Genomic DNA, 26349 nt, shown 5'->3' with positions numbered 1-26349 from the left:
AATAATTAGAGAAATTAATTATCTCTTCATTGCCAGTTGGTCATTTGGATGTCTTCCTTGAAGAAATATCCAAGTCTTCTACCCATTCTTTGACTAGATTGTTTGTTTTTGATACTGAGCTGTATGAGCTCTGTGTGTATGTGTGTATATGTGTGTGTGTGTACTGGTAATACCACACAGAGTGTGGTATATTAGCTCTCCAAGGATTGAACCTGAGCCCCCTGCATTGGAAGCACAAAGGTTTAGCCAGGGAAGTCCCTATATAGTTTGGATATTAACCCCTTGTTGCCTGTATCATTTAGAAATATTTTTTCTCATTCCTTAGGTTGTCTTTTTGTCTTGTTTATGGTTTCCTTTGCTATGCAAAAGCTTTTAAGTTTAATTAGGTCCCATTCATTAGGTTTTAAAGTATATTAACCCATAACTGAATCTACTCACTGTAGACTGGCAATCATATAGGCTGAAAAACATGTTCTAAGAGATCTACTTTTTTTACTCCTCTCCCCCACATTCTGCGTTTTTATGTCCTACTTTACATCTTCATGTTTATCCTTTTGCTACTGTTGTGGTTATCATAGCTTGTACAATTCTGATTACTTTTTAACATATGTACTGGCTTATTTAAGTGATCTTCAGTCCTCTATGGGACTTCCCCAGTGGCTCAGTGGTGAAGAGTCCACCTGCAATACAGGAGGAACACAGACACAGATTTGACCCCTGGGTCAGGAAAATCCCATGGAGAGGGAAATGGCAACCCACGCTGGTATTTTTGCCTGGAAAATCCCATGCACAGAGGAACCTGGCGGGCTACAGTCCACAGGGGTCATAAAAGAGTCAGACACAAACGAGCAACTAAATACCAACAATCCTTTATATTAATCTGCCTTTCCTATTGTGATTTTCCCTTTCCTATAGATTCTTATTTCTTTTCTAACTAGAAAAGATCTTTCAGTATTTCTTGTAGGGTAGATGTAGTATTGTATTCTTTCAGTTTTTGCTTGTCTGAGAAATTATCTCTCTGACTATTCAAACGATAATCTTGCTAGGTAGAGTATCCCAGGTTACCTGTTTCCCTCTCAAGACTTTGAATATAACATGCCACTCCCTTCTGGCTGCAAGTTTCTACAGAGAAGTCCACCGTTTTGTTTTTTTTTTTGAGGTTCCAGTTTTCTCCCAAGAGAAAAACTGACTCTGTTTTTCTCTTGCTGTGTTTAGAATCCTCTCCTTAATTTTTGCCATTTTAATTAGGAGTAGTTCCTCTACTTTTTCATTTTACTTAACTTCCTCTGTCTCTTTGAATTTAGGAGAAATGGTTACCTACTGTGGTCTTGAAGAGCTGTTTTCATGTGGGACCATCCCCGTGTAGATGGTGTGAGGCCAGTACTTTTGGTGCAGGGCTGTTTGGGTGTGTGCCAGCCAGGTCTCTCCTCGAGTGTGCTGGCCATCACCGCTCTTAGCGGCAGGTATGACTGGCATTGTGGTCACCAGAGCCTGCAGTGGATGTTGGGCAGGGCCTCCTCTTTCCCTTGTGGCTGTCTCCTGTAGCCCTGTCAGGGGTGGGGGTCTGCTCCCAAGTTGTTGGAGCAGAAGCCATGAGGCTCTGTTGCCACCGAATGCATGCTCTGTCTGAACAGAGACAGTCACTGCAGCAGGTGAGCCTCGTGTGGTCACAGAACCCGTATGCCACCTGCGCAGCATCCACGGTTCTGCCCAGAACAGCCCAAGGTCATGTCCATTTCTCCACTGTGTTTGTCTGAACCCAGTGCTAGGCTGTGGTGTGGATAGGTTGGTGCTGGGGGCTGAGGCGCTGTGGCTGCAGGAATTGAGGTGCTAGGTGCTGCTGCCCCCTTGGCAGGTTTCTCCCAGGACACGTGCGCCCCAGGTGTGACTTCAAGCTGAGGTGTGGGGCGGGAGACGCTGAACCACTGCAAACACCCCCCAGGGGCTGTCCACCTGAGACAGTCTCTGTGGCCCTGCCTGGTATGCACTCTGACAAAGCTGGATGTGGCCAGACCCGCCCCCACCACGTGCAGGCCAAGAAAGTCTGCCCCTGCCATGAGCGTGCTGACAGCAGGCTCCAAGGTTCAGAGTAGACCACACCCCAGGCCCTCCAGGCTGTCTCCATGTAGCTAAACTGAGTCCTCCAGGGCCCATTTGCCTGAGATTCAGCGCCTAGCAGCTGCATTTACTAGCAGCCCAGTCTGGCAGGCGTTCTAGATGGGCTGAGGCTGCCAGCACCAGTCTGTCTTCACACTTACTGTGAGCAAGCCAGCATACACCCCAGCCCCTCTGTCTGTCCCACTGGACCTCCCAACAGGCAAGGGGGCTCCCCAGGGCCAGAGCCTGCCCATGTAGAGCCTTTCTCTTTTATAGATCCCTCCCAGGGGATTTGGCCCCATTCTGATGTCTTTTTTTCTTCCCTACCTGGTTACGTGGAGATCTTTCTTGCAGCTTTGTTTGTATGAGAGTTCTTCTGCCAGTTTCCAGTGTGTTTTCTCGGAGAATTGTTCCACATATACCTTTTTTTTTTTAATGTGTTTATGGGGAGAAGTGAGCTCCACATCCTCCTACTCTACCATCTCGATCCTTCCTCCCCAACTTGGGTTCCAGCTAGGCCTTGAATTACAGACTCTGGTCCAACTCCTTTCTGTTACAAAGGATGCAAGTAAGGCTAGAGGTGGGATGTAAGTTGCTCTGGGTCACATGGCAAGTTGGTGGCTGTGCGGGGCAAGACTGAGAATCCTAGCAGCCCACGTCCCACGCAAACCCCAGTGAGAACAAAGTCCTTAGCTCATACTTACCTGCAGAGCTCAGGGAATTTCCTCAGCCCTAGAAAGTGGTAGCTCCCTTTATTTATAGTAGTAATAGCCACCATGGACCACCACCGGCATTCTGGTCCATGAACTGGGACCTGAGACTATGATACTTACATTATTTCACTTAGTCCTCACAGCAGCCAGCAGATGGGTGTAATTGGGAGGCTCAGGGAGGTCAAGTATGTTCCCCAGGGCCACAGAGCCGTGCTCTCTCTCACCAGGGGTTGGGATTCTTATCGCATCCTCCAGGCTGCATCCCTCACCCCTAGTCTGGATCCTGGGTTACCCCTCTGTGTGCACCATAGCTCCCTGTCAGAGCACCCATGGCAGTAAGGCTGCCTCAGCGTGAGGATTTCTGCTGAAGTGGGGACTGGCTCATGCTCTTCACCATGGTGACCCCATCATCTAACACACAGCGGGGGCTTGGTAGATATCCATGACACAGAAAGATGAACAGTGTCACGCTGGGCTATCGGCTTGGATGCCCCTCCTCCAAAGCCCATGCTGTCTGTACAGAACTGTTCCTCCATCCGTCCTCCATCCTCCAGTGAGCAGGAGGCAGCCCCAGCAGAGGCTCACAACTCTGACATCATCCCTGGCAATGGCAGATGCTCCCTTGCTTTGAGGAGGTTCCTGAACTTTGCAGAGCACCCCACCTGTCAAGATGGCCTAGGTCTTGCTCTTCCTGCCAAGTAGTGTCCCTACAACCTTGAGCCACACTTATATCTTGAAAGCACAGAGGCAGGTGGGCCACTGGGCTCCCACAGGGATTCGAGTCTGGCGGGAAGGGACTATAGATATGGCCTTGCTCCCAGCAGATGATCTTCCCTGATTTTGCCATGGGACTGGTCTGGCAATGCAGAGCAAGCTGGGCCGTAACAGCAGGGGAGTGTCATCAGGGAGCCTGGGCTTCTGCTCAGAGAAAGGGAACAGGAAGCCCTGGAGAAAGCAGAGCTGAAGCAGGTAATGCCCCCAACTGAAGGACTTGGAGAGAAAGAGCAAAGGGTAGTTCAGAGGAAAGCCAAGGAAGAAGATGCAGAAAGAGGGCTGTGGGCAAATGGGCTGCAGGGTTAGGGCTTCCAGAGTGGATACTGGCATGCTGCTCCGACTCCCCCTGGGGCAGCCTGTGTAGTGACTTGATGGGAAAAGGGCTGAAGGCCCTACCACCAGGCTCCAACCGGGGCTCCTCTGCGAGCTGGTCCCAGCTCCAGAGCTCTGTGTGGAACTGGCTGAGGCTTTCCCAAAACTGCCTCACAGCCCAGCTTCTCCCTGTCTGATCCCGGTCTTGCTCCCCTCTGCTCCCACAGAACCCTCCCCAGAGAGCCTCTTGCACATAAGTCTCCACCTCAGCGCCTGCTTCCTGCAGGGTGGTGGTGGAGCGGGGAGCAGCAGAAGCCCCGTAGAGAGAGGTGGGAATAGTGTTAGATTGCAGCACACAGGTGTTTGGACACTGTGAGATGGTGGGAGCCACAGATGGGAAGTTTCAAAGCACATGGGGTGACAGGAGGTCCTGGGGGTACCTGGGGAAGAAGGCTGGGCTTGGGAAGGCAGGCGGGAGAGGAGAGGTCACAGGGGGCCCCAGAGGGATGCTGGAAGGGAGGGGAGTTGCCACAGCTTTCTGGATTAAAGATAAGGTTAGTTTTTCTGAAAGGTGGGATGAGATGGACCCAAACCCTGTGAAGTTTCCTGTCTGTGACTGTGAACAAGGACTTACATTTTTCAAAGCATGTTTTCACTTAGACTGGGGAGATTATAGACATCTCTGCCACTTTATGGCTCAGATCATTGCTAACAAAAGCGGATTACCCACATCTCTGACAGCATGCCTTTAATCACAGAAATTCCACACACACCTAGCAGGAGCTCTTAGCTCGGCTTTGTGTTTTGGAGAAAGGCATACTCTGTGCTGTGGGAAGTGCCAGGCCCGGGCTGGATGAGGGTTAGCGGGCTGGAGCTTCCTGGCTGCCTGGGACATGAGAGGAGGCCTTCCTGAGAGACCGCAGGGTGCTGTAATGGGGGGTGGGGCGGGACACTGGGCTTTTCCCAGGGCAGCTTGGCATGAGTCCTGTCTTTATTTTGCATACGTTGAGCCATTCTTGCAACCCTGGTACGAAGCCAGCTAGACCATGGTTTATGATCCCTTTTATGTATTGCTGGCTTTGGTTTACTCATATTTTGTAGAGAATTTTTCATCCATATTCATTAAAGATTTTGACCTGTGATTTTGTTTATTTGTAGTGTCTCTTATCTGGTTTTGTGTCAGGGTGATGGTGGCTTCATAGAATAACTTTGGGAGCGTTCCCTCCTCTTCAGTCGTTTGGAAGAGTTTGAGAAGGATCAGCTTTTGTAGAGAATTTTTCATCCATATTCATTAAAGATTTTGACCTGTGATTTTGTTTATTTGTAGTGTCTCTTATCTGGTTTTGTGTCAGGGTGATGGTGGCTTCATAGAATAACTTTGGGAGCGTTCCCTCCTCTTCAGTCGTTTGGAAGAGTTTGAGAAGGATCAGCTTAAGTCCTTTGTATGTTTAGTAGAATTCCCCAGTGAAGCCATCTGGTCCTGGACTTTAGTCTGCAGGGTTTTTTTTTTAAATCACAGATTCAATTTCACTTCTGGCAATCAACCTGTTCAAATTATGTTTCTTTTTGACTTGATTTTGGCATCCAGAGTGTCTCCACACTGGGGCCAGAAACGCCACAGGCTCCATGTTTCATGATACTGCTTAGGCCTGTGTACAGGAAGTGAGGCTCAGGGGCGGACTGGAACAAATCCCATCAGGGAAGGGGGTACTGGAGATGGCAGCTGGCGTCCAAATCACTGAGTATGTGGGGTGCTCAACGTAGCTGCAGGGTCTGCATGGAGCAAACAGGTCTCCCTCAGAATGGGGGTACACCTGGAGACACCCTGGGAGCCGAGCCAGCCCCAGTTAAAGAAGCCTTCACTGCAGAAGGTTTCTGATCTTTGTAGGCACTTCAGGGGGTAACTACCCACTCCACTCAATGTGTCCTAAGACATCTCTACTGGGCTCCCAGGTCGGGGGCTCAAGGCTCAGGCCACCCATTCAGGGTGAGACCCATGGGGATGTGGGTCCACCTCTAGAGCAGCTCTGATTGGGAGGCCCTTTGGGAACTAGTCATATAAGCCGAAAGCTCAGATGAGATTTTAGCTGCCATAACTAAATCAGTAGGCTATAAGCAGAGGGGCAGGGGCTCAGGGAAGGCAATTGGTTCTCTCTGGATTTTAAATATAATTCCAGCTCCCCCACCCCAGTTTGTCTGTATTCTTTTGCCTATCCCAATTTTGTTTTTTTTTTTTCAGTTCAGTCATTCAGTCTTGTCCGACTCTTTGCAACCCCATGAGTCGCAGCACACCAGGCCTCCCTGTCTATCACTAGCTCTTGGAGTTTACCCAAACTCATGTCCATTGAGTTGGTGATGCCATCCAACCATCTCATCCTCTGTCGTCCCCTTCTCCTCCTGCCCTCAATCTTTCCCAGCATCAAGGTCTTTTCAAATGAGTCAGCTCTTCACATCAGGTGGCCAAAGTATTGGAGTTTCAGCTTCAACATCAGTCCTTCCAATGAACACCCAGGACTGACTTCCTTTAGGATGGACTGGTTGGATCTCCTTGCAGTCTAAGGGACTGTCAAGAGTCTTCTCCAACACCACAGTTCAAAAGCATCAATTCTTTTGCGCTGAGCTTTCTTTAGAGTCCAACTCTTACATCCATACATGATTACTGGAAAAACCATAGCCTTGACTAGATGGACCTTTGCTGACAAACTGACATCTCTGCTTTTTAATATACTGTCTAGGTTGGTCTTAACTTTCCTTCCAAGAGTAAGCCTCTTTTAATTTCATGGCTGCAATCACCATTTGCAGTGATTTTGGAGCCCCGAAATAAAGTCAGCCACTGTTTCCACTGTTTCCCCATCTATTTGCCATGAAGGGATGGGACTGGATGCCATGATCTTAACTTTTCACTCTCCTCTTTCACTTTCAACAAGAGGCTCTTTAGTTCTTTTTCACTTTCTGCCATAAGGGTGGTGTCATCTGCATATCTGAGGTTATTGATACTTCTCCTAGCAATCTTGATTTCAGCTTGTGCTTCATCCAGCCCAGCATTTCTCATGATGTACTCTGCATAGAACTTAAATAAGCAGGGTAACAATATACAGCCTTGACGTATTCCTCTTCCTTTTTGGAACCAGTCTGTTGTTCCATGTGCAGCTCTAACTGTTGCTTCCTGACCTGCGTACAGGTTTCTCAAGAGGCAGGTCAGGTGGTCTGATATTCCTATCTCTTTCAGAATTTTCCACAGTTTATTCTGGGGGTGGGGGCATGCCAATAGTACTTTTTGAGTGAGTTTCAGTTTGGGTGGTCATAAACCCAAAGTTGGTGACTGAGTGGAGGTCTGGGGTTTCTGCCTTTGATTTTAACTTCCTGCCGTGGGCACACCAACGAATGTAGACAAACACTGTACTCCCAACAGAGCAAGGGCAGGGTGCTGCTCAGAGACTGAGGCTCGTCCCTTTACCCCCTTGTTTTCAAAGAAGAAAAAACTGAGCCAAGGGGGAAGGGGTTTACCCAGGAACCCCCAATCTCCTGGACACATCTAGGCCTCTGCAGAGTGGCATACTAAAAAAAAATATTGGATAGCCTATAAGCAAGCATCTGATCATGCACTTGGTTTAGGGATGACACTTAATGTACCCCAAATGGCTCATTTATTATTTTTAAAATGTTTTAAGTAGTGACTCTTAAGATTTCCCCTGCATTTATATATTATTTCTCAGCCTTACATATCTTTTTGCCTCCAACAACACTGTTTAGAGAGAGTTCTTGTTATCTATGTCTATAAATGAGGAAAGAGGTGATCCTGCTTGTCCAAAATGGCCCAGGGGGTTGGGGGAGAACACAGGCTCACAGCCAGGCCTGTTTCAGGAGAGAGGTTCTCTCTATGGTACTACCTTGCTTGCTTGGAAATCTCTGCTTGCCCTGCCAGACTCCATGTTCAGCCCAACCTTGGGTCTCCACGCTGAGATCAGGTCTGATGATGAGCAGAGTCTTTGGTTAAAGCAGGTGCCAAACCCAGCTGCACTTGCCCCCTAAGCCGGTGAGCCCCCCTGTACCAGCATGCACACTGTACCTTGATGAGATCTTATGGAAAGGGGGGAGCTGTAGTTTGGTTCTGACACATACAAAAATAAACCTCTTTAATAAGCCCACAAGTCTCCCAAAGGCCATTGTCATTTATGTACACACGAAAGATGACAGTATCAGAAGTGAAAGCAGAGTCTGGAGATGCTATTATTAGGTTTTTTATTTGGAGAACTAGGGCATTCATCGGGAAAATAGAAAACCCAGAGCCTGTTTACCGAAGATTGTTTTCTTATGGATGACAGTAACCAGAGCCAACAGTGAACTGTAAGGGGGTCAGGATGATGCTCGCCTGTAATTGGAAGGAAGGTGTGTGGCTAGAATTTTACAGCCTTTACTATTTGTTTCACTATGGAAAATATACAAGTAAATACAGAAGATTAAAAAGCATCTTAATCCTACTACCCAGAAAGGTTCTCTTTTTGGACTTCAGTTCCAGTCATACCTACAGGCCTGTGCTCCACTCACAAGGCAAATTAAACAGCACAGTTGTTTTTGCACTGCATCGATCATTTGTTGGTATTTAGTCACTAAGTCGTGTCTAACTCCTTGGTGATCCCTGGGGACTGTGGCCTGCTAGGTTCCTCTGTCCATGGGATTTCCCAGGAAAGAATACTGGGGTGGGCTGCCTTGCTTATAACAGGATCCCAGTCAGGAACAAGCCTTCCAGGATTTGTCAAAAAAGTTGCTCGTGGAAAAACTCAGGAGCACATGATGGCTTTGTTGTTCTGGTTGGGTTTCCCGTTGTTATTTTGCTGTTTACCATGGAGTTGTAAGGTCCAGGTTATTCAAGACAGAGAAGGGGGAAGCTCCTGCTTAGGTGAAATGCAAAGGTAAACAAGATTTTGTTTGGCTTGTGCCCATTTTGATCAGTTTATTGCTTTTTCCTAGCAATGATAAAGTCCACTCAAGCTATAGAAACATTTTAACTACTGAAACTACTGCAGGAAAAATGCTTTGCTATTGTGAGTCTAAAACGCTCTAGTGTTTCATTCACTTTTCCCCATTAAAATAATTGTTTTTTAATGTGTTTGAAACATGATTTTTTTAGGCATTGAACTAATAAAACACAGAGAACAGGCTCTGTCTCAATATATTTACATACCATATATGTAAGTTTAAAAATAAAATTAGGATCATTAATACATATAATTTTATATTTTGCATTCTTAATAGCATATTATAAGCATTTTTCAAGGCATTATTTTTCAAAAAAAATTTGTAATGCCTAAAGTATTCCATTATACAGCTATAACACACATTACTTATCCACTCTGCTATTCAGCATTTTGTTACTGCCAATTTTTTCTATTATAAAAAAGGCTGAAAGGCTGTGATAAACAATGACTCTGTCCACATCTCTTATTTTCTTACAATAAATTTTAGAATCTGAATTACGTTCATGAATCTTAGTGTGTGTGATCACACACATAATACAATGCTTGGCACACAGCAGGCATTCAATATTCGGTGGCTATAACTAGAAAGTCAACTACCTAACAGAACAGTCCTGTTCTGTCAGAGCTGAGAGTTAGGAGAGACATGTGTGCCATTTCATCAGGGGACGATGTAGCCAGATACTTAGGGGTAAACAGATGAGAACTGACGGGGGCAGTTTTGCTCCCAGAAGCAGACGGGCCTGCCAATACCTAGAATGAAATGATTCTCTGTTTTGAGTCCAATACAACCTTCTTCAGACATTCTCCCCCTTCGGCCCTAGAGACCCACTGTAAGCCTGCTTATTCATGTGGGGAGGGAGACTCTGAATGACACTGATCACACTCTTGATTCAGGTCCTTCAGGAAACTGATCAGAGAGCAAACAACATAAATCACTGCATTCTCAAAGATTATTTATTATTAACTATTCTCTCTCATGGTAGAAAGAAAAAAGTAAATGAAACTGATATAAAATGAAAAGTCAACATTTTTTCCCCAAGGACCTCAGCTGGATTATACAGAATGGACCACTATGGGCTTCATGTTTACAGCTCACCTACAGGAGAACTCAGAAAGCAGAAATCAAGAAATGACAGCCTAGTTTTCTTCTAAGGTATGGGGTCTCACCTGGTGCAATAAAGTCAGGAGGATGATTCTTCTGAATAAAAGGTTAGAATGTTTGGAAGTCTAAGAGTGACATCCCTGCCAAGTTGCAAGGTTACATTCAGGTACCGCTGGGCTGGCTCCTCTTTGGAATGAGTCTTCCCAATCCAGACAATACTATTCTTGGGGCTGGCCAATCACTGTTCCTTGATGGCAGATTTGATTTCTGAGCAGAGTCTGGTCACCTGGAGCTGGCTTGGATGATTAAGGGATAAGGAGGTTCTGTGATGCAGTTGGGAGATGAACACTGTGAAGGCTCAAATAATGAGACCAGGTTTCTTATGTGGCCACAGTTGGTGGTGACCTTTACACTTTCACCAGGCGCCAGGAGCATTGTGAGAATAACCACACAGCCTCCCAAGTGCGTGTGCAGAAGGCTAGCATTCCTTTGGATGCTTAAACTCTGGGTTGGCTGGTAAAACCCTGGCTCATGCATTTAAAGCTCACTAGGAGCTACAGCAGTACTGTTTGTCCTGTCTCGCCTGTCGAGTTAAGGTAAATTTATATTTGGTCTATGAAAGCCCAGTTCTTAAAAGGATTTCCAGCCTTTGGGGGTTGAAGGCAAGGGGCACCGTTCTGTTTTCTTCCTTCTTTTCAAACGCGTGCTTCCTAGCCCACCCGAAGAGGTCTGTGTGTGTGTTCTTCACAACGTCTGGCTCCTGGAGGCAAAAGGTCCAGAGCACCAGTGGGTGCAGGGCAGGCATCCCTGGGCGGCCTCAGACAGCACCCCCGGGTGGGAGAGCCGCAGCACCTGATCACAAGGATGCCCTGCAGTGTCTCTCTAGGAGTCCAAATGCTGTCCCGGGCCTGCCCGAGAGGCGCCCGGGTTCTGAGCCCGAGGGCATGGCGGGCGGGGCGGGGCTAGGCCTCTGGGATCGGGGTGTTGCAGTTCCCGTGGTAGATCTTGACGTGGCCCTCGCACCGGAAGTAGGCATCGAAGACGTCGCTGTAGCCGTGATCCCTCCACCAGGTGCAAAGCTGCCGGTTCCAGGTGCAGTCCAGCACGTGGAAGAGCTCGGGGTGCTCCATGCCGATCATGGTGAAGAAGTCCTGGTCCCCGAGGTGACCCCGGAAGTGGTACTTGTCGGCCAGCTGCTGCACCTGCGCCGGCTCCAGCAGGCGGTCGTACAGCGGCGACTGGCGCATGGCCTCCAAGTTGAGCAGCATCACCCCGCTGTTGAAGCCTGGGAGCCCCTCGGGCGGAGGGCTCCCGACCCGCGTCTTGGGGTTATCATGGCGGAACTGCCAGAATGTGTGCCTAGGGAGGGGGAAGAAAACAGATTTAGCCTGATGCGTGTATGAGAAACAGTCTCATTTCCCTGGGTTGTCACAAACTCCCCAGAGGGAGGGCCCACTGTCACTGCAGTTTTGCAGCCACCAGACCTGAGATAGTCTGAGGTTCAGACTCTGCCTCACACCCCCAGTAGGAGGTAGAACCCGGCCAAGTCGTCTCCCGAGTCCCAGCCTCAGTGTTCTTCCCAGAACCCTGTGAGGACACCATTGTCTCCATCCATTACATCTGTACAGACTTGGGGAGCACCAGGCACTGCACCCTAGAGACAGGTGCTCAGAGACAATACGTCAACCTCAGACTGCACAGAGAGGTCAGGGAACTGCCCAAAGCCATGCAACCAGCAAGCAGCACAAGCAGGGACTCAACCCAGGCCTCCTCTGCCAGTGTCCGCTTTTGAGGAAAGCAACAATCTAGGTGGAACCTTCCACCCCTGTTTTTGTCTGTGATTGTGAAAATGAGAGGAGAGAACTGGGCGAGCGATTCTGAATGGTGATCAGGTCTGCTGCTGCTGTTGCTAAGTCGCTTCAGTGTGTTTGACTCTGTGCGATCCCATAGACGACAGCCCACCAGGCTCCCTCGTCCCTGGGATTCTCCAGGCAAGAACACTGGAGTGGGTTGCCATTTCCTTCTCCAATGCATGAAAGTGAAAAGTGAAAGTGAAGTCGCTCAGTCGTGTCCGACTCCTAGCGACCCCATGGACTGTAGCCCACCAGGCCCCTCTGTCCATGGGATTTTTCCCAGGCAAGAATACTGGAGTGGGTAGCCATTTCCTCCTCCAGGGGATCTTCACAACTCAGGAATCAAACCCACATGTCCTGCATTGCTGGTGGATTCTTTACCCCTCAGCCACCTGGGAAGCCCAGGACAGCCAGGCAGAACTATGGCAATTTTAGAGAGCAGCATGGATCAATCTCAGTCTCTCTCTAGGCAGATTTAGAAATTCATTCTAGGTATACAGCTCATGGGATATTAGAACCAAGGGGCCAAATGCTTCCATCTGGAGAAGGGAAGTCAGACCCAGAAACCTCTCTGTGGGTGATGGGGTGAGAGCACTACCCACTCTGTTCTCCAGCCTCTTTAATATCAAGTTCCAGCATGGGGTGGGGACAGGAAGGACCAGCGAGCCCCAGGCTCCACACCCACAGAGATGCAGGCAGAGCAGCCAGACCTGCAACCTGGAGGAAGGAGGAGAGACTGAAGGTCCTCAGCCATGGGCAAGAGCAGGAGTGGACCTTGCTTTGTTTTACCAGCTTTGCATCTTCCCTAGAGTCTGTAGGGTGGGGAATGTATCAGGACAAAGCCACCCTCTGGCCTCCCTTTTAGCAGCTCCCCCGACCAATCACAGGGAGGAACTGGGCGGTGAAGTGGACAGTGCAGTGGAAAGAAAACCAGACGCCTGGCCTGGGGTGGGCCTCCCTGATCCATTTTCCAGTTCAACACAGTTCTCCAAGTCTGGGAATAGAGAAAGCTTCCTTGAGGTCTCACATATCAAAAGGGGCCAAGACGTTGCTCCTGGCTAGGGCAAAGCATTCCGTTTGGACGTTCTTACAAGGGGATTATACAAGTTCATTGTCTGAATTTCACTGTAGTTGAACTGTGAGTGGAACAGAGCTCTGGCGCCTGCTTGGTGATAACAACCTCCGCAAAAATAAGCTTCCAAAGCAAACAGAGATGCTAGATCTTTCTAGGCACTAAAGCCTGCAGTAATAGTATCATAGCGAGGTTAGAATGCAGTTTGACAACTGTGAGTTCATTTTACCATATTTCCTCCAAATGGTTAATTTCAGGAACCCTCCAATCAGGAGAGGGTTTGGGTTTGTTTTGCTATTCTAGCTGGAAATGTTATTACCCCGTTCTCAGTAACTGGTAGAGCAAGAAGACAAAGGATGTGGAAGATCTGAACAAAGCTATCAAGCAACTTGACCTAGTCGACATTTGTGGAACTCTCTACCCAGCAACAGCAGAACACACATTCTTTTCTCCTGCAAATGGAGCATTCACCAAAATAGACCGTATGATGTATGACAAAACAAGTCTCAATACATTGAAAATGTTAAAAGTCATATAAAGAATGTTCCCTAACCAAAATGGAATTGCGCTTGAAATAAAAAAAAAGAGAAAATTTCTAAATATTTGGAAATTAAGCAGCACACCTTTAAACAATCCATTGGTCAAAGAAGAAGTCGTAAGGAAAATCGAAGCATTGCAAATTGAATGGATAGTCATGTACCTTTTCATTTTCAAAAGCAGGGTGACCAGCTGTCCATGTCCTGAGAAACCCTGAGTCCCAGTCTCAGGCAAACCAGGATATTTGGTTATCCATTGAAACGTTTGGGTTCCAGATATAAGTTACATGTCACTTTGGGTATAGAGCTTTTCTCTCCCTCTGTCTTTTTTAAGGTGAGGGTTGTTATCTTGCCAAGATGTAAGATTTACCTCCCAGAGAGGAGACACCCGGAGGAAGGGAGAAGGCAGCAGTGGAGAGGCAGAGCCAGGGCTTGTGCAGCCCCTGGACACCTCATACCCCATCAAGCTCACCGGTCCCCTGTCCTTCCCACACAGGTCTGTCCTCCACTCCCACAGGACAGGGCAGGGGAGCGTGGCTCGGGCTGGTGGTGTGAGCATGAGGGTCACCTCTGTGGCCACCATCGCCTCTGCCTCCTCAGCACCCAGCACGGCCCTGGTTCTGCTGTACCAGGACTGAGGGAAAGGTCAGGGCAGCTCAGGCTCTGTGGCCTTCAATATCACCTGGCACCAGGGGCAGGGAAACAAAGTCAGGACACAAAGCTGTTGTTGCCGAGAAAAAACTTGCTGCTTCTCTGGATTCACTGCTGCCAGGTCTATTTTGGGGGAGAGTGAGGAGCAGGGGTCCACGAGAGGGTTCTTGGATGTTAAGATTCAGAAGGGTTTCGACTCTCGAGCAAGCTGGGAAGCAGAGGGACCAGCAGTAGCCCTGGGGCACCCTTACCAACCTCAGCAGGGAAGCTCGCCCAATTCTTCTTGTCTATACCAGAGTAACCTGGCACTGAAGCTGCTGGCTCAGGAGGGTGGGACCAGAGGTGGAAAGATGGACAGAACGTTCTTCCAGGCAGAGACCATAACTCCAGTGGCTCTTTGGGAACATGCCACCTAGCACCGCTGCTTAATCAAGACAAAGAGGCACTTCCTAAGAAAGAGCCAGAAAGAACCAGGTCTGGGATATAGAGCATTGTGATATGTACGAAGCAAGGGAGGGACAGGAAATTGAAAATACAAGCCACCCAGGGGGAAGCAGAAACACAGCCTGAAAATGAACCAGTGGCCCTCTAAGTAGAAAATTATTGCCCTTGTTTAAAGCATTCGTGCTACCCCAAGATGAACCCTGAAAAGCAGAGCAGCTGCTTAGGGCAATAATGGAGTTCTCTGGCCTCTACGGCAGCTGGTTCTTGTGGAGGAACTGCCCCAGCCTGGGAGTGGAGAGTGATCCAGGGACATGGAGGGATGAACACTCACAGAAAGGGTCTGATTTCGCCACAGGGACCGGCCTGACAGGGTGGGGTCCCCAGTTCCTCACCTGCCACAGTATACCAGGGCTGCAGAGCCCTCTGACAATTCTCTACCTCACTCCTCTCCCAGGAGTACAGAGGCATCACCGCCTTCACATTAACAAGGGGTAGCAGAGGCCCTTATTGTTGGTGCAGGGCCCCGACTTGGATCCTCTTGTCTCCAAAGTCCCTTTTCATCTGTGTCTCGGACTCTACCATGGGCTGATATTCCGAGGAGCAGCACATGGACTGCAATCTTATTTCTCAATTTGGCCAGCACGCCCCAAGGCCACAGGTGCTGGGGACCAGGCCATTAGGTGATGCAGCTGCTGCTGGTGCTTCATTGACTTGGGGTGGGGGGAACTGGAGAGCCCCCCAGACCCTTGCCTTCCTCACAGGCCCTGGGCTGACCACATATATTCACAGGCACTGCCAGTGACACCTGCTGAGGCTTCAGGAAACCTCAATATGAATGAAGGGATGGGTTCTGAAAGCTTCCAGAAGTTTCTCAGGATAACCACCATGCCCACACCCAGCCGTGTTACACTGCCTAATTGTTGCATTTGGGGCTGTGCAGAGGCTTGTCCCCCCACCTTCCTCACATGGTCACCTGGAGACCCACAAGGGAGGGGATAAGGTTTCTTCCCTTTTAGAAGTAATCCTAACTGTAAAATGAGCCCCGGGGCAGATGGTCCATTGAAAATAGCAAGTCCTTCCAGAAGCCAAAGAGGCTTGCTGGGAAAGCACAAATGAGGAACCTTCAAGCACGTTCTTCTAGTTTATGGGAGATGCATTTTCTAAATTTTTACACCAAATACATCCTAATTAATAATCCTAAAAAGAAGTATTAAAAGCTAGTGGACTAACTGTAGTGAGGAAAACTCATCTTTATGGGAAGGAGCATTTGAAGTAACTTTGAGCCATCTCTTCCCTCGGATCTTGCCCCTGATAATCACTGCTGAGGTTACTCCAACAAATCTGTCAACCAGAGACCCTGGCCTAAGAACCTGAAGCTCACCTTCTCCAGAAAAGAACCCAGTTGCCATGAGTCGCCCCATTCTCCTCCTCCCACCACCCCAAATCACAGCTCCTTCTGCCTCCCTGTTTCTTCATGATTGCTGTCTCCTGGGTTGGCCCTTCTCATCTCCTAAGGCTCAGTTTTCTACTTTAACTTCCAAGAGGGGAGAAGCAAAGATGGGGACACGCATGAGGCCCAGAGAGTCTGCACAACATCCCCCCCAGAAGGTTCGAGAAGCCTGTGCTGACAGGCTGAGCTTAGGCCATAGGTTTGCAGGCCAAGAAGGCTCCATTGTAGGCTGGGGATTCACAAGGATGGCCCCACTCACAGCACATCTCACCGTGGCTCACCCACCCGCATCCCATCCCCCCTCCCACCGCCAAGCGTCCCTCAAGCTGAGGGCAAAGTCTCTAAGGAACACAAGGGGCTGGCCTCCACGTGGAGAAGCTCGCCGCCTAATCAGCAAAGGCTGGGTCAGGAAACTCTATCATACCTTCCTCATGCCTCTGCTTGTGTCCCAGGTCAGTCCGCTCTTGTTTGACTTGGAAGGGGCCCTATTTTCCAGTCCTCTGAGAGGAAAGACCCGTGCTCAGGAGCAGCCCAGTGTTTCCCCCAGCCCCAGTCTGCAAGGTGACAGGGGACAGTTCTGGGGCATGCAGCACTGGCCTCAGAGCGGTGGCACAGCCTCTCAGCCTTGAGCTGAGGTTCTGTGGGATGGGCACTCACCCTTCATTCTCCAGGAGAACCACCCTGTGGGGTCGAACTGGAGAGGACATGGACCGCTGGGAGCTGTGGGCCCCATGAAGCTTTAAACTGCCTGTCTCCCCAGGGTGCTTCTTACTACCAGGACTCACAGGTGACCTCGTTAGGATTTCCTGCTAGCAAGGCCTGAAACAGGTAGGTCTCTAACCCTGCTGGTCAGAGAGTGTAAGAAATGTCCACAAAGTCATACAGGTTGTCAGGGGTAGGAATGACAGGGGCCCCTTATCAGCACTGATCAGTCAGCAGAGAGATGTCCTGAAGTCTGCTTTGAAGTCCACATCTCCAAGTCCTATGTGAGACAGGCAGGAACAACAGAGAGCACACTGAACTGAGAAGATCCAATCTGAAATCAGATATTTAACAGTTCAGTTCAGTCGCTCAGTCATGTCCGACTCTCTGCGACCCCATGAATCGCAGCACGCCAGGCCTCCCTGTCCATCACCAACTCCCGGAATTCACTCAGACTCATGTCCATCGAGTCAGTGATGCCATCCAGCCTTCTCATCCTCTGTTGTCCCCTTCTCCTCCTGCCCCCAATCCCGCCCAGCAGCAGAGTCTTTTCAAATGAGTCATCTCTTCTCATGAGGTGGCCAAAGTACTGGAGTTTTAGCTTCAGCATCAGTCCTTCCAATGAACACCCAGGGCTGATCTCCTTTAGAATGGACTGGTTGGATCTCCTTGCAGTCCAAGGGACTCTCAAGAGTCTTCTCCAACACCACAGTTCAGAAGCATCAATTCTTTGGCGCTCAGCCTTCTTCACAGTCCAACTTTCACATCCATACATGACCACTGGAAAAACCATAGCCTTGACTAGACGGACCTTTGTTGGAAAAGTAATAGCTCTGCTTTTTAATACTCTGTCTAGGTTGGTCATAACTTTCCTTCCAAGGAGTAAGTGTCTTTTAATTTCATGGCTGCAATCACCATTTGCAGTGATTTTGGAGCCTCAAAAAATAAAGTCTGACACTGTTTCCACTGTTTCTCCGTCTATTTCTCATGACGTGATGGGACTGGATGCCATGACTTAGTTTTCTGAATGTTGAGCTTTAAGCCAACTTTTTCACTCTCCTCTTTCACTTTCATCAAGAGGCTTTTTAGTTCCTCTTCACTTTCTGCCATAAGGGTGGTGTCATCTGCATATCTGAAGTTATTGATATTTCTCCCGGCAATCTTGATTCTAGCTTGTGCTTCCTCCAGCCCAGCGTTTCTCATGATGTACTCTGCATAGAAGTTAAATAAGCAGGGTGACAACATACAGCCTTGACATACTCCTTTTCCTATTTGGAACCAGTCTGTTGTTCCATGTCCAGTTCTAACTGTTGCTTCCTGACCTGCATATAGGTTTCTCAAGAGGCAGGTCAGGTGGTCTGGTATTCCTATCTCTTTCAGAATTTTCCACAGTTGATTGTGATCCACACAGTCAAAGGCTTTGGCATAGTCAATAAAGCAGAAATAGATGTTTTTCTGGAACTCTCTTGCTTTTTCCATGATCCAGCGGATGTCGGCAATTTGATCTCTGGTTCCTCTGCCTTTTCTAAAACCAGCTTGAACATCTGGAAGTTCACGGTTCACGTATTGCTGAAGCCTGGCTTGGAGAATTTTGAGCATTACTTTATTAGCGTGTGAGATGAGTGCAATTGTGCAGTAGTTTGAGCATTCTTTGGGATTGCCTTTCTTTGGGATTGGAATGAAAACTGACCTTTTCCAGTCCTGTGGCCACTGCTGAGCTTTCCAAATTTGCTGGCATATTGAGTGCAACACTTTCACAGCATCATCTTTCAGGATTTGAAAGAGCTCCACTGGAATTCCATCACCTCCACTAGCTTTGTTCCTAGTGAAGCTTCCTAAGGCCCACTTGACTTCACATTCCAGGATGTCTGGCTCTAGGTGAGTGATCACACCATTGTGATTATCTGGGTCGTGAAGATCTTTTTGTACAGTTCTTCTGTGTATTCTTGCCACCTCTTCTTAATATCTTCTGCCTCTGTTAGGTCCATACCATTTCTGTCCAATATTGAGCCCATCGTTGCATGAAATGTTCCCTTGGTATCTCTAATTTTCTTGAAGAGATCTCTAGTCTTTCCCATTCTGCTCTTTTCCTCTATTTCTTTGCATTGATCCCTGAGGAAGGCTTTCTTATCTCTCCTTGCTATTCTTTGGAACTCTGCATTCAGATGATTATATCTTTCCTTTTCTCCTTTGCTTTTCGCTTCTCTTCTTTTCACAGCTATGTAAGGCCTCCCCAGACAGCCATTTTACTTTTTTGCATTTCTTTTCAATGGGGATGGTCTTGATCCCTGTCTCCTGTACAGTGTCACGAACCTCCATCCATAGTTCACCAGTCACTCTATCTATCAGATCTAGGCCCTTAAATCTATTTCCCACTTCTACTGTATAATCATAAGGGATTTGATTTAGGTCATATCTGAATGGTCTAGTGATTTTCCCTACTTTCTTCAATTTCAGTCTGAATTTGGCAATAAGGAGCTCATGATCTGAGCCACAGTCAGCTCCTGGTCCTGTTTTTGCTGATTGTATAGAGCTTCTCCCTCTTTGGCTGCAAAGAATATAATCAATGTGATTTCGGTGTTGACCATCTGGTGATGTCCATGTGTAGAGTCTTCTCTTGTGTTGTTGGAAGAGGGTGTTTGCTATGACCAGTGTGTTCTCTTGGCGAAACTCTATTAGCCATTGCCCTGCTTCATTCCGTACTCCAAGGCCAAATTTGCCTGTTATTCCAGGTGTTTCTTGACTTCCTACTTTTGCATTCCAGTCCCCTATAATGAAAAGGACATCTTTTTTGGGTGTTAGTTCTAAAAGGTCTTGTAGGTCTTCATAGAACCGTTCAACTTCAGCTTCTTCAGTGTTGCTGGTTGGGGCATAGGCCTGGATCACTGTGATATTGAGTGGTTCGCCTTGGAAATAAACAGAGATCATTCTGTCGTTTTTGAGATTGCATCCAAGTACTGCATTTCAGACTCTTTCGTTGACCATGATGGCTACTCCATTTCTTCTAAGGGATTCCTACCCACAGTAGTAGATATAATGGTCATCTGAGTTAAATTCACCCATTCCAGTCCATTTTAGCTTGTTGATTCCTAGAATGTCAACGTTCATTTTTGCCATCTGTTTGACCACTTCCAATTTGCCTTGATTCACAGACCTGACATTCCAGGTGCCTATGCAATATTGCTCTTTACAGCATCGGACCTTGCTTCTATCACCAGTCACATCCACAGCTGGGTATTGTTTTTGCTTTGGCTCCATCCCTTCATTCTTTCTGGAGTTATTTCTCCACTGATCTCCAGTAGCATATTGGGCACCTACCGAGCTGGGGAATTCCTCTTTCAGTATCCTATCGTTTTGCCTTTTCATACTGTTCTTGGGGTTCTCAAGGCAAGAATACTGAAGTGGTTTGCCATTCCCTTCTCCAGTAGACCACATTCTGTCAGACCTCTCCACCATGACCCGCCCATCTTGGGTGGTCCCCACAGGGCATGGCTTAGTTTCATTGAGTTAGACAAGGCTGTGGTCCTAATGTGATTAGATTGACTAGTTTTCTTTGAGTATGGTTTCAGTGTGTCTGTCCTCTGATGCCCTCTTGCAACATCCAAGAGACTGTAAAATCAGATGGCTGAAACTTAAAAGAGGAGGAGGATGTTGATGAAGTTGGTGGAACAATTCAGAAAGGCAGTTCAGGGAGAGAGCACCCTTAGCCCTCTGAGTGGGGCCAGCGGGGTCTTCTCTGTGGGGAGCCAGGTCCCTCTCAGTGTGAGGACAGAGAAGGCAAGGGAGAAAAGTTGGTCTCATGAGCTCAGGAATCCACACCTGTGATGAGATGCCAGTATGACAAAGGTAAGCCATGAAGACCCCCAGATGGTAAAATGACTCAGTGGTGCCCACCATGCTATGGACAATGCCCTTCCCAATGCTGACCCCAGAAGAGCCCTGGCCTCCAAGTAGTGGGGCTTGTACATCACTGCTAGGGAGCAACTCAAATCTGGTGTGAGCCCTGGAACCAACCAGGTGACTGCTGGCCTGCAGCCAGCAGGCTGGGCTGGTCATGACTCATTCCGGGGGCCTCAGCTCAGCTCCACAATTCTGCCCTTTCCCAGAAGTCTGATGAGGGAGGGGCTTTCATCAGGGTGAAGACTAAGCCAGAGAGAGTCACCTTCAGAAGTGGCTCACTGCTCCCGAGAGCCCCGCGGCACTAGGGGACATGGGAGAGAAGTGCCCAGGATGCCAGGAAAACACATGCTGGGTGTTTTCCAGGACACCAAGCAGAACCTATGGAGGCGTGTGTGGTAAGGCTGATGGGGAGGAACATGGGTGGAATTTAACCTTGTGTCTGAATTAAGCTCAATCTAGCCGAGTACCCTTCACACCCTGGCATGGCTGACAGGAGTGTAAAGGCCACTGAGATCCAGGAAAATGTGTTATTTCTCAAGCCCAGAAGCAACCTGTGAGCCCTCCACTTCATCTGGGCTGACCACTGCCTGCGCCTGCCCCGCTTGCCTTCCTGCACACTGTGGCATAGGTTTGACTTTGGCATACCCAAAGCCAAGGGTAGAACAAGTGATTGGCATATTGATACAAACATGGGGATGTCCCACCTGTCAGGCACACAGCAAGGCACTGGGGTTGGGGAGGGCAGGGGGACAGCAATGGGCCAGACACAGGACCACCCCTCAGGTACCTGTCATAGCCAACAGTACTTCTCAGATGTCCCTGTCCCAAGGGCTCACCTGGGATCTGGTTAAAATGCAGATCCTCATTCAGAAGCTGTATTTCTGACAAGCTCCCAGGTGATGCTGAGGCTGAGGATTGTACTCAAAAGAAACAGGGTATTTTAAATAATTTTAAAAGAAATGAAAACCACATGAACAGCAGTGATATTATTTTATCCTAAAAATGGCCATGAGATAGGTGGCATGGCCACTTGCAAATTTGATGCTAGTATTTGCTGAGCTTTCTCACTTTGTCAGGGTCTTGGAGGGACCACTGGGGAGATGCTTCCTGGAAGCAGAGTGCTGAAGATGCCAGGAGGGAGGGCCCAGGTCTGCCACCTTCCTTCCCCGGGGGTCAGAAGTTAGTCTGGGGTGGAGAGGGAGGCAGGTATGTATCAGTCGTCCCCTGACTTTAAAAATGTTCCAGTTCATGATGGGGTTAAGAATGCAGGTTCTGGGGCTTCACTGGTGGCTAAGTGGTAAGGATCTGCCTGCCAATGCAGGAGATGTGGGTTCGGCCCCTAGTCCTGGGGGATCCCACATGCTGCCAAGCAGCTAAGCCCATGCACAACTCCTGAGTCCTTGCTCTAGAATCCGTGCAGTCCTTGCTGCAACCACTGAAGCCCCTGAGTCAAGAGCCAGTGCCCTGCAACAAGAGAAGCCCACTGAGGAGCCGCCGCAATCAGAGGCCTGCACGTCACAACTAAGAAGTGTCCCCTGCTCTCCACAGCTAGAGGAGAGCCCACACAGCAGTGCAGACCCAGTGCAGCCAGAAATAGATAAACAGAACTATTAAAAAACAAACAATTTCCAAAATACACAAGCAGGTCATACAACTGAATACCAGAAAAACAAACAACCCAATCAAAAAGTGGGCAACAGACCGAAACAGATATTTCTCCAAGGAAGACATAGAGATGGCTAATAAACACATGAAGAGATGTTCAACATCGCTTAGCATTAGAGAAATCAAGTCAAAACTACAATGAGATACCATCTTACACTGGTCAGAATGGCCATCTTCAAAAAATCCACAAACAACAAGGGCTAGTGAGGGTGTGAGAAGAGACCCCTCTTGCACTGCTGGTGGGAATGCAAATTGATAGAGCCACTGTGGAAGACATTATGGCTGCTGCTGCTAAGCCGCATCAGTCGTGTCTAATTCTGCGATCCCATAGACGGCAGCCTACAAGGCTCCGCCATCCCTGGGATTCTCCAGGCAAGAACACTGGAGTGGGCTGCCATTTCCTGCTCCAACACATGAAAATGAAAAGTGAAAGTGAAGTCGCTCAGTCATGTCTGACTCAGCGACCCCATGGACTGCAGCCTACCAGGCTTCTCTGTCCATGGGATTTTCCAGGCAAGAGTACTGGAGTGGGTTGCCATTGCCTTCTCCAAAGACATTATAGAGATTCCTTAAAAAACTAGGAATAAAACTACCATGTGACCCAGCGATACCACTCCAAGGCATATATCCTGAGGAAACCAAAACTGAAAAAGACACGTGTACCCCAATGTTCATCACAGCACTATTTACAATAGCTAGAACATGGAAGCAACCCAGATGTCCATCCACAGATGAATGGATAAAGAAGCTGTGGTACATATATACAAGGGAATACTACTCAGCCATGAAAAGGAACACATTTGAGTCAGTTCTAGTGAGGTGGACAAACCTAGAGCCTACTATCCAGAGAAGTAAGTCAGAAAGAGAAAAAAACAAATAATATATGTTAACGCATATATATGAAATCTAGAAGGATGGTACTGATGAACCTATTTGCAGGGAAGCAGTGGAGACACAGACACATAGAACAGATTTGTGGACAAGGGTTGAGGGGCGGAGGAAGGAGAGGGTGAGATGAATGGAGAGAGTGCTAGGCAAGCATACACTACCATATGTAAAGCAGACAGCCAAGGGAAACTTGCTGTGTGACTCAGGGAATTCCAGCTGGGGCTCTGTAACAATCTAGAGGGGTGGGAAGGGTTCAAGAGGCAGGGGACATATGTACACCTCTGGCTAATTCATGGTGATGTATGGCAGAAATCAAACCAATATTGTAAAGCAACTATCCTTCAATTAAAAATAAATAAATTTTTTTTAAAAAAAGAAAAAAATGCAGGCTCTGGGGCAGACAGTCTGAATTCATATCCTGGTCCTCTGCTTACTACTACCCTGAGCAAGGTGCTAAAGCATTAAAGCATTCTGTGCTTCAGGCTCCCCCTATGGAAACAGGTTGTGAGGATTTTATGAAATAAGGCAGGCAAAACAATACTATCAGAGATGATGAAAGCCAAGGACACACATCATGTTCAGTGAGAAGCAGTGTAGCTTGTCTGTAGCATGCACACACTACCCCTACTCTCCCACTCCCCACCACCCCGGCCGGGTGTGTGGTGAGCAGGGACCCTAAACCTGGTTCACTGGCTCTGACCCACCAGCAGGCAACCCTGGGCAAGTCACTTCCCTACCAGAGCCTCATTCCTGTGCCTGTTAAGTGGATTCATCAGGTCTGGACCCTTTTCTTCTTTGAAAGCCTATGGTTCTGAGCCAGGACTAGGATTCACCATCCATGAAACTTTGGGAATGAACTTCAAGACAGTGTAGTAATCACCAAACTCCAAAAATCAATCCCTCTTTAAATGCAGCAGAACCCCGTGAGTACAACAGGGATCTGTTGTTTCAAAACCCATTTCTATGCACCAGCAAAGCCCCACCATTTGCTAGGGGCAGCTCCAGCAATGTGCTATTTGTCAGGGGAGGGCATGGGATAGGGCAGCACACAGGGCAATAGCTGTACAGTATTTGTTTCTGCTGAGTCCTTATTCTTTGGTCCTTTGTGGATGCTCATAAATACAGTTTTCAGGAAATAGGGATGGACTGTTCCTATCTTTTTGCCTCCCTCCTTCCCTCCCTTCCTGATGTCTCACTGGATGTTGCTGAAACCTGCCCATCTCCTCTCTCTCCGGGTGCACTGTCTGAGCAGCTGTGCAGGAGCAGGCAAGGCAAGAAAATTCCCCATCTCCCCAGGACCTTATGCCATCAGTTGTGCTGTGCTTAGTCGCTCAGTTGTGTCTAGCCCTTTGCAACCCCATGGACTGCAGCCTGCCAGGTTCCTCTGTCCATGGGGATTCTCCAGGCAAGAGTACTGGAGTGGGTTGCCATGCCCTCCTCCAGGGGACCTTCCCATCCCAGGGGTTGAAGCCAGGTCTCCCGCATTGCAGGTGGATTCTTTACTGTCTGAGCCACCAGGGAAGTCCAAGAATACAGGAGTGGGAAGCCTATCCCTTCTCTGGGGGATCTTCCTGACCCAGGAACTGAACCCGGATCTCCTGCACTGCAGGCAGATTCTTTACCAGCTACCATGGAATTGCCATGGAAGTGGGGATCAAAGCAGAAGAGAAAGTGAGGGACCCTGAAGCCAGACCACCTCCAAATCTGCCCTCAGCCACAGGGCACACTGTCCTCAACACATAGACACAAGCTGGTAGCCAGCTTTCCTGCAGGTCATGGGCATAGACAGCAGGCCTCAGCCCCACACAGCCAGCAAGGCGATCAGGAAGCATTCCTGCCCCTGCCCCATTGAGACGACACCTGGGATCTCTCCTCCAGTTTCCCCAGAGGTCTCTGCCCTCATCAACTCCTCTCAGAAGTGAGGATCAGCCATACTTCTAAGTATTCAGTAAATACCTGTTCAAAGCCTAGTGCAGACCACGGACTGTACTGGGAATAACAAGGAGGAGGGAATTAGCTGCTGCCACTCACTACAGCCCTCACTCAGCTTTACACACATTCTCTCAATCCCTCATGACAGCATCTCTGGTCAGTGCTATTTCCACCTTACACATAAGGAAATGAAAGCTCAGAGCAGTTAAGTTATGTCCTTGTGGTCATACAACCCTCCTATGAGACTAAGCCCAGAGGTGAGGCTGTGGAGCACCAGGAAGTGCCCTCCCTGCTTAGTGCTGTGTTCCCAGCGGGACCTGGGAATGAGCGGAGCCTATGGGGTGCTCACACCAAGTTCAGAGCAGCAGTGAGAGAGAACTCACAGAATGGATTTTCTGAGCAGTGTGTTGCTCAGATGAGGACTGGTTGGCAGAGCAGAAGACAGGAGAGGGGATTCCACACACCAAGACTGGGGTGGGGTGTGAGTTCCATCAGGCCAGTTCGAACCATGGAGCAGGCTACGTAAGTGCAGGAGGACCGAAGAGAGCCCACGCACTCCCCGCCCCAGGTGTGCTTGGAGGCAGGAATCCCAGGTCAATTCATAACTCTGGCCCTAGAACCAAAATCCTGCCACCAAAAAAAAAACCTAGAGATGACCCGGGAGCACAGAGAGAGGAAGCAGCTTGCACAAGATCACCCATCTGGGACCTAAGAGGTCACATGCCCCGGCACCACAAAGCCTTCCCATACCAACAGGATGGCTTTGCCTCCGCTTTGTCTCATGCTTTGTCTCATGCTTTTCAGATTCTGACTAAGGAAAATCACACTCTCCTTTAGGGTCATAGTACATCAGTTATTTCCCTAAAATTCTTAGGTCAGCCTTTGCTGCCTTGCCATCACTGAGTGAGTTTAACCACCCAAGGATGCTCTCTGCAAAAGCCCTGCCCCTGTACACAACCCCAGGACCCCAGCAGCCTTCGAAACCAAACTGCAGCAATCCATACACTGAAGACACAAAGGGGAATCACACCGAGACCGCTGTCCTGCAGGACCCACCAAGGACAGGCAACCAGTCACCACGCTGGGGGTGGTCCACCTTGGGAAGACCTCTGGTGATGCCTGAGACGGGATCCTGCCAGTCATAGGAGTGCAGGGTAAGAAAGGGAGGCCACGGAGGGAGGCCACGGAGGGAGGCCACGGAGGGAGCCACTCCCAAATTCTATCAAAGCACTGAAACCCTCCAGAGTCCCTGCTTCATCTGTGTGGCCAGTGTCTTCAT

General features: G+C 48.6%; 1 protein-coding gene across 1 annotated transcript in view; it reads right to left on the bottom strand.

Annotated features, from left to right (window-relative positions):
- Nucleotides 1-8121: 8121 nt before the first annotated feature.
- XXYLT1 (xyloside xylosyltransferase 1) overlaps nucleotides 8122-26349 on the bottom strand; it is a 180344-nt gene continuing 162116 nt past the window's right edge. Inside the window, exon 4 of the mRNA XM_069557365.1 lies at nucleotides 8122-11336. Within this exon, the coding sequence (XP_069413466.1) occupies nucleotides 10940-11336 (397 nt within the window). The 3' untranslated portion in view covers nucleotides 8122-10939. The remainder of the gene's footprint in view (nucleotides 11337-26349) is intronic.

Source organism: Ovis canadensis, chromosome 1, assembly GCF_042477335.2.
Source record: "Ovis canadensis isolate MfBH-ARS-UI-01 breed Bighorn chromosome 1, ARS-UI_OviCan_v2, whole genome shotgun sequence".
Classification (NCBI taxonomy): domain Eukaryota; kingdom Metazoa; phylum Chordata; class Mammalia; order Artiodactyla; family Bovidae; genus Ovis; species Ovis canadensis.
The sequence above is the reverse complement of the archived record's forward strand: the minus strand, read 5'-3'. Positions and strand labels throughout refer to the sequence as shown.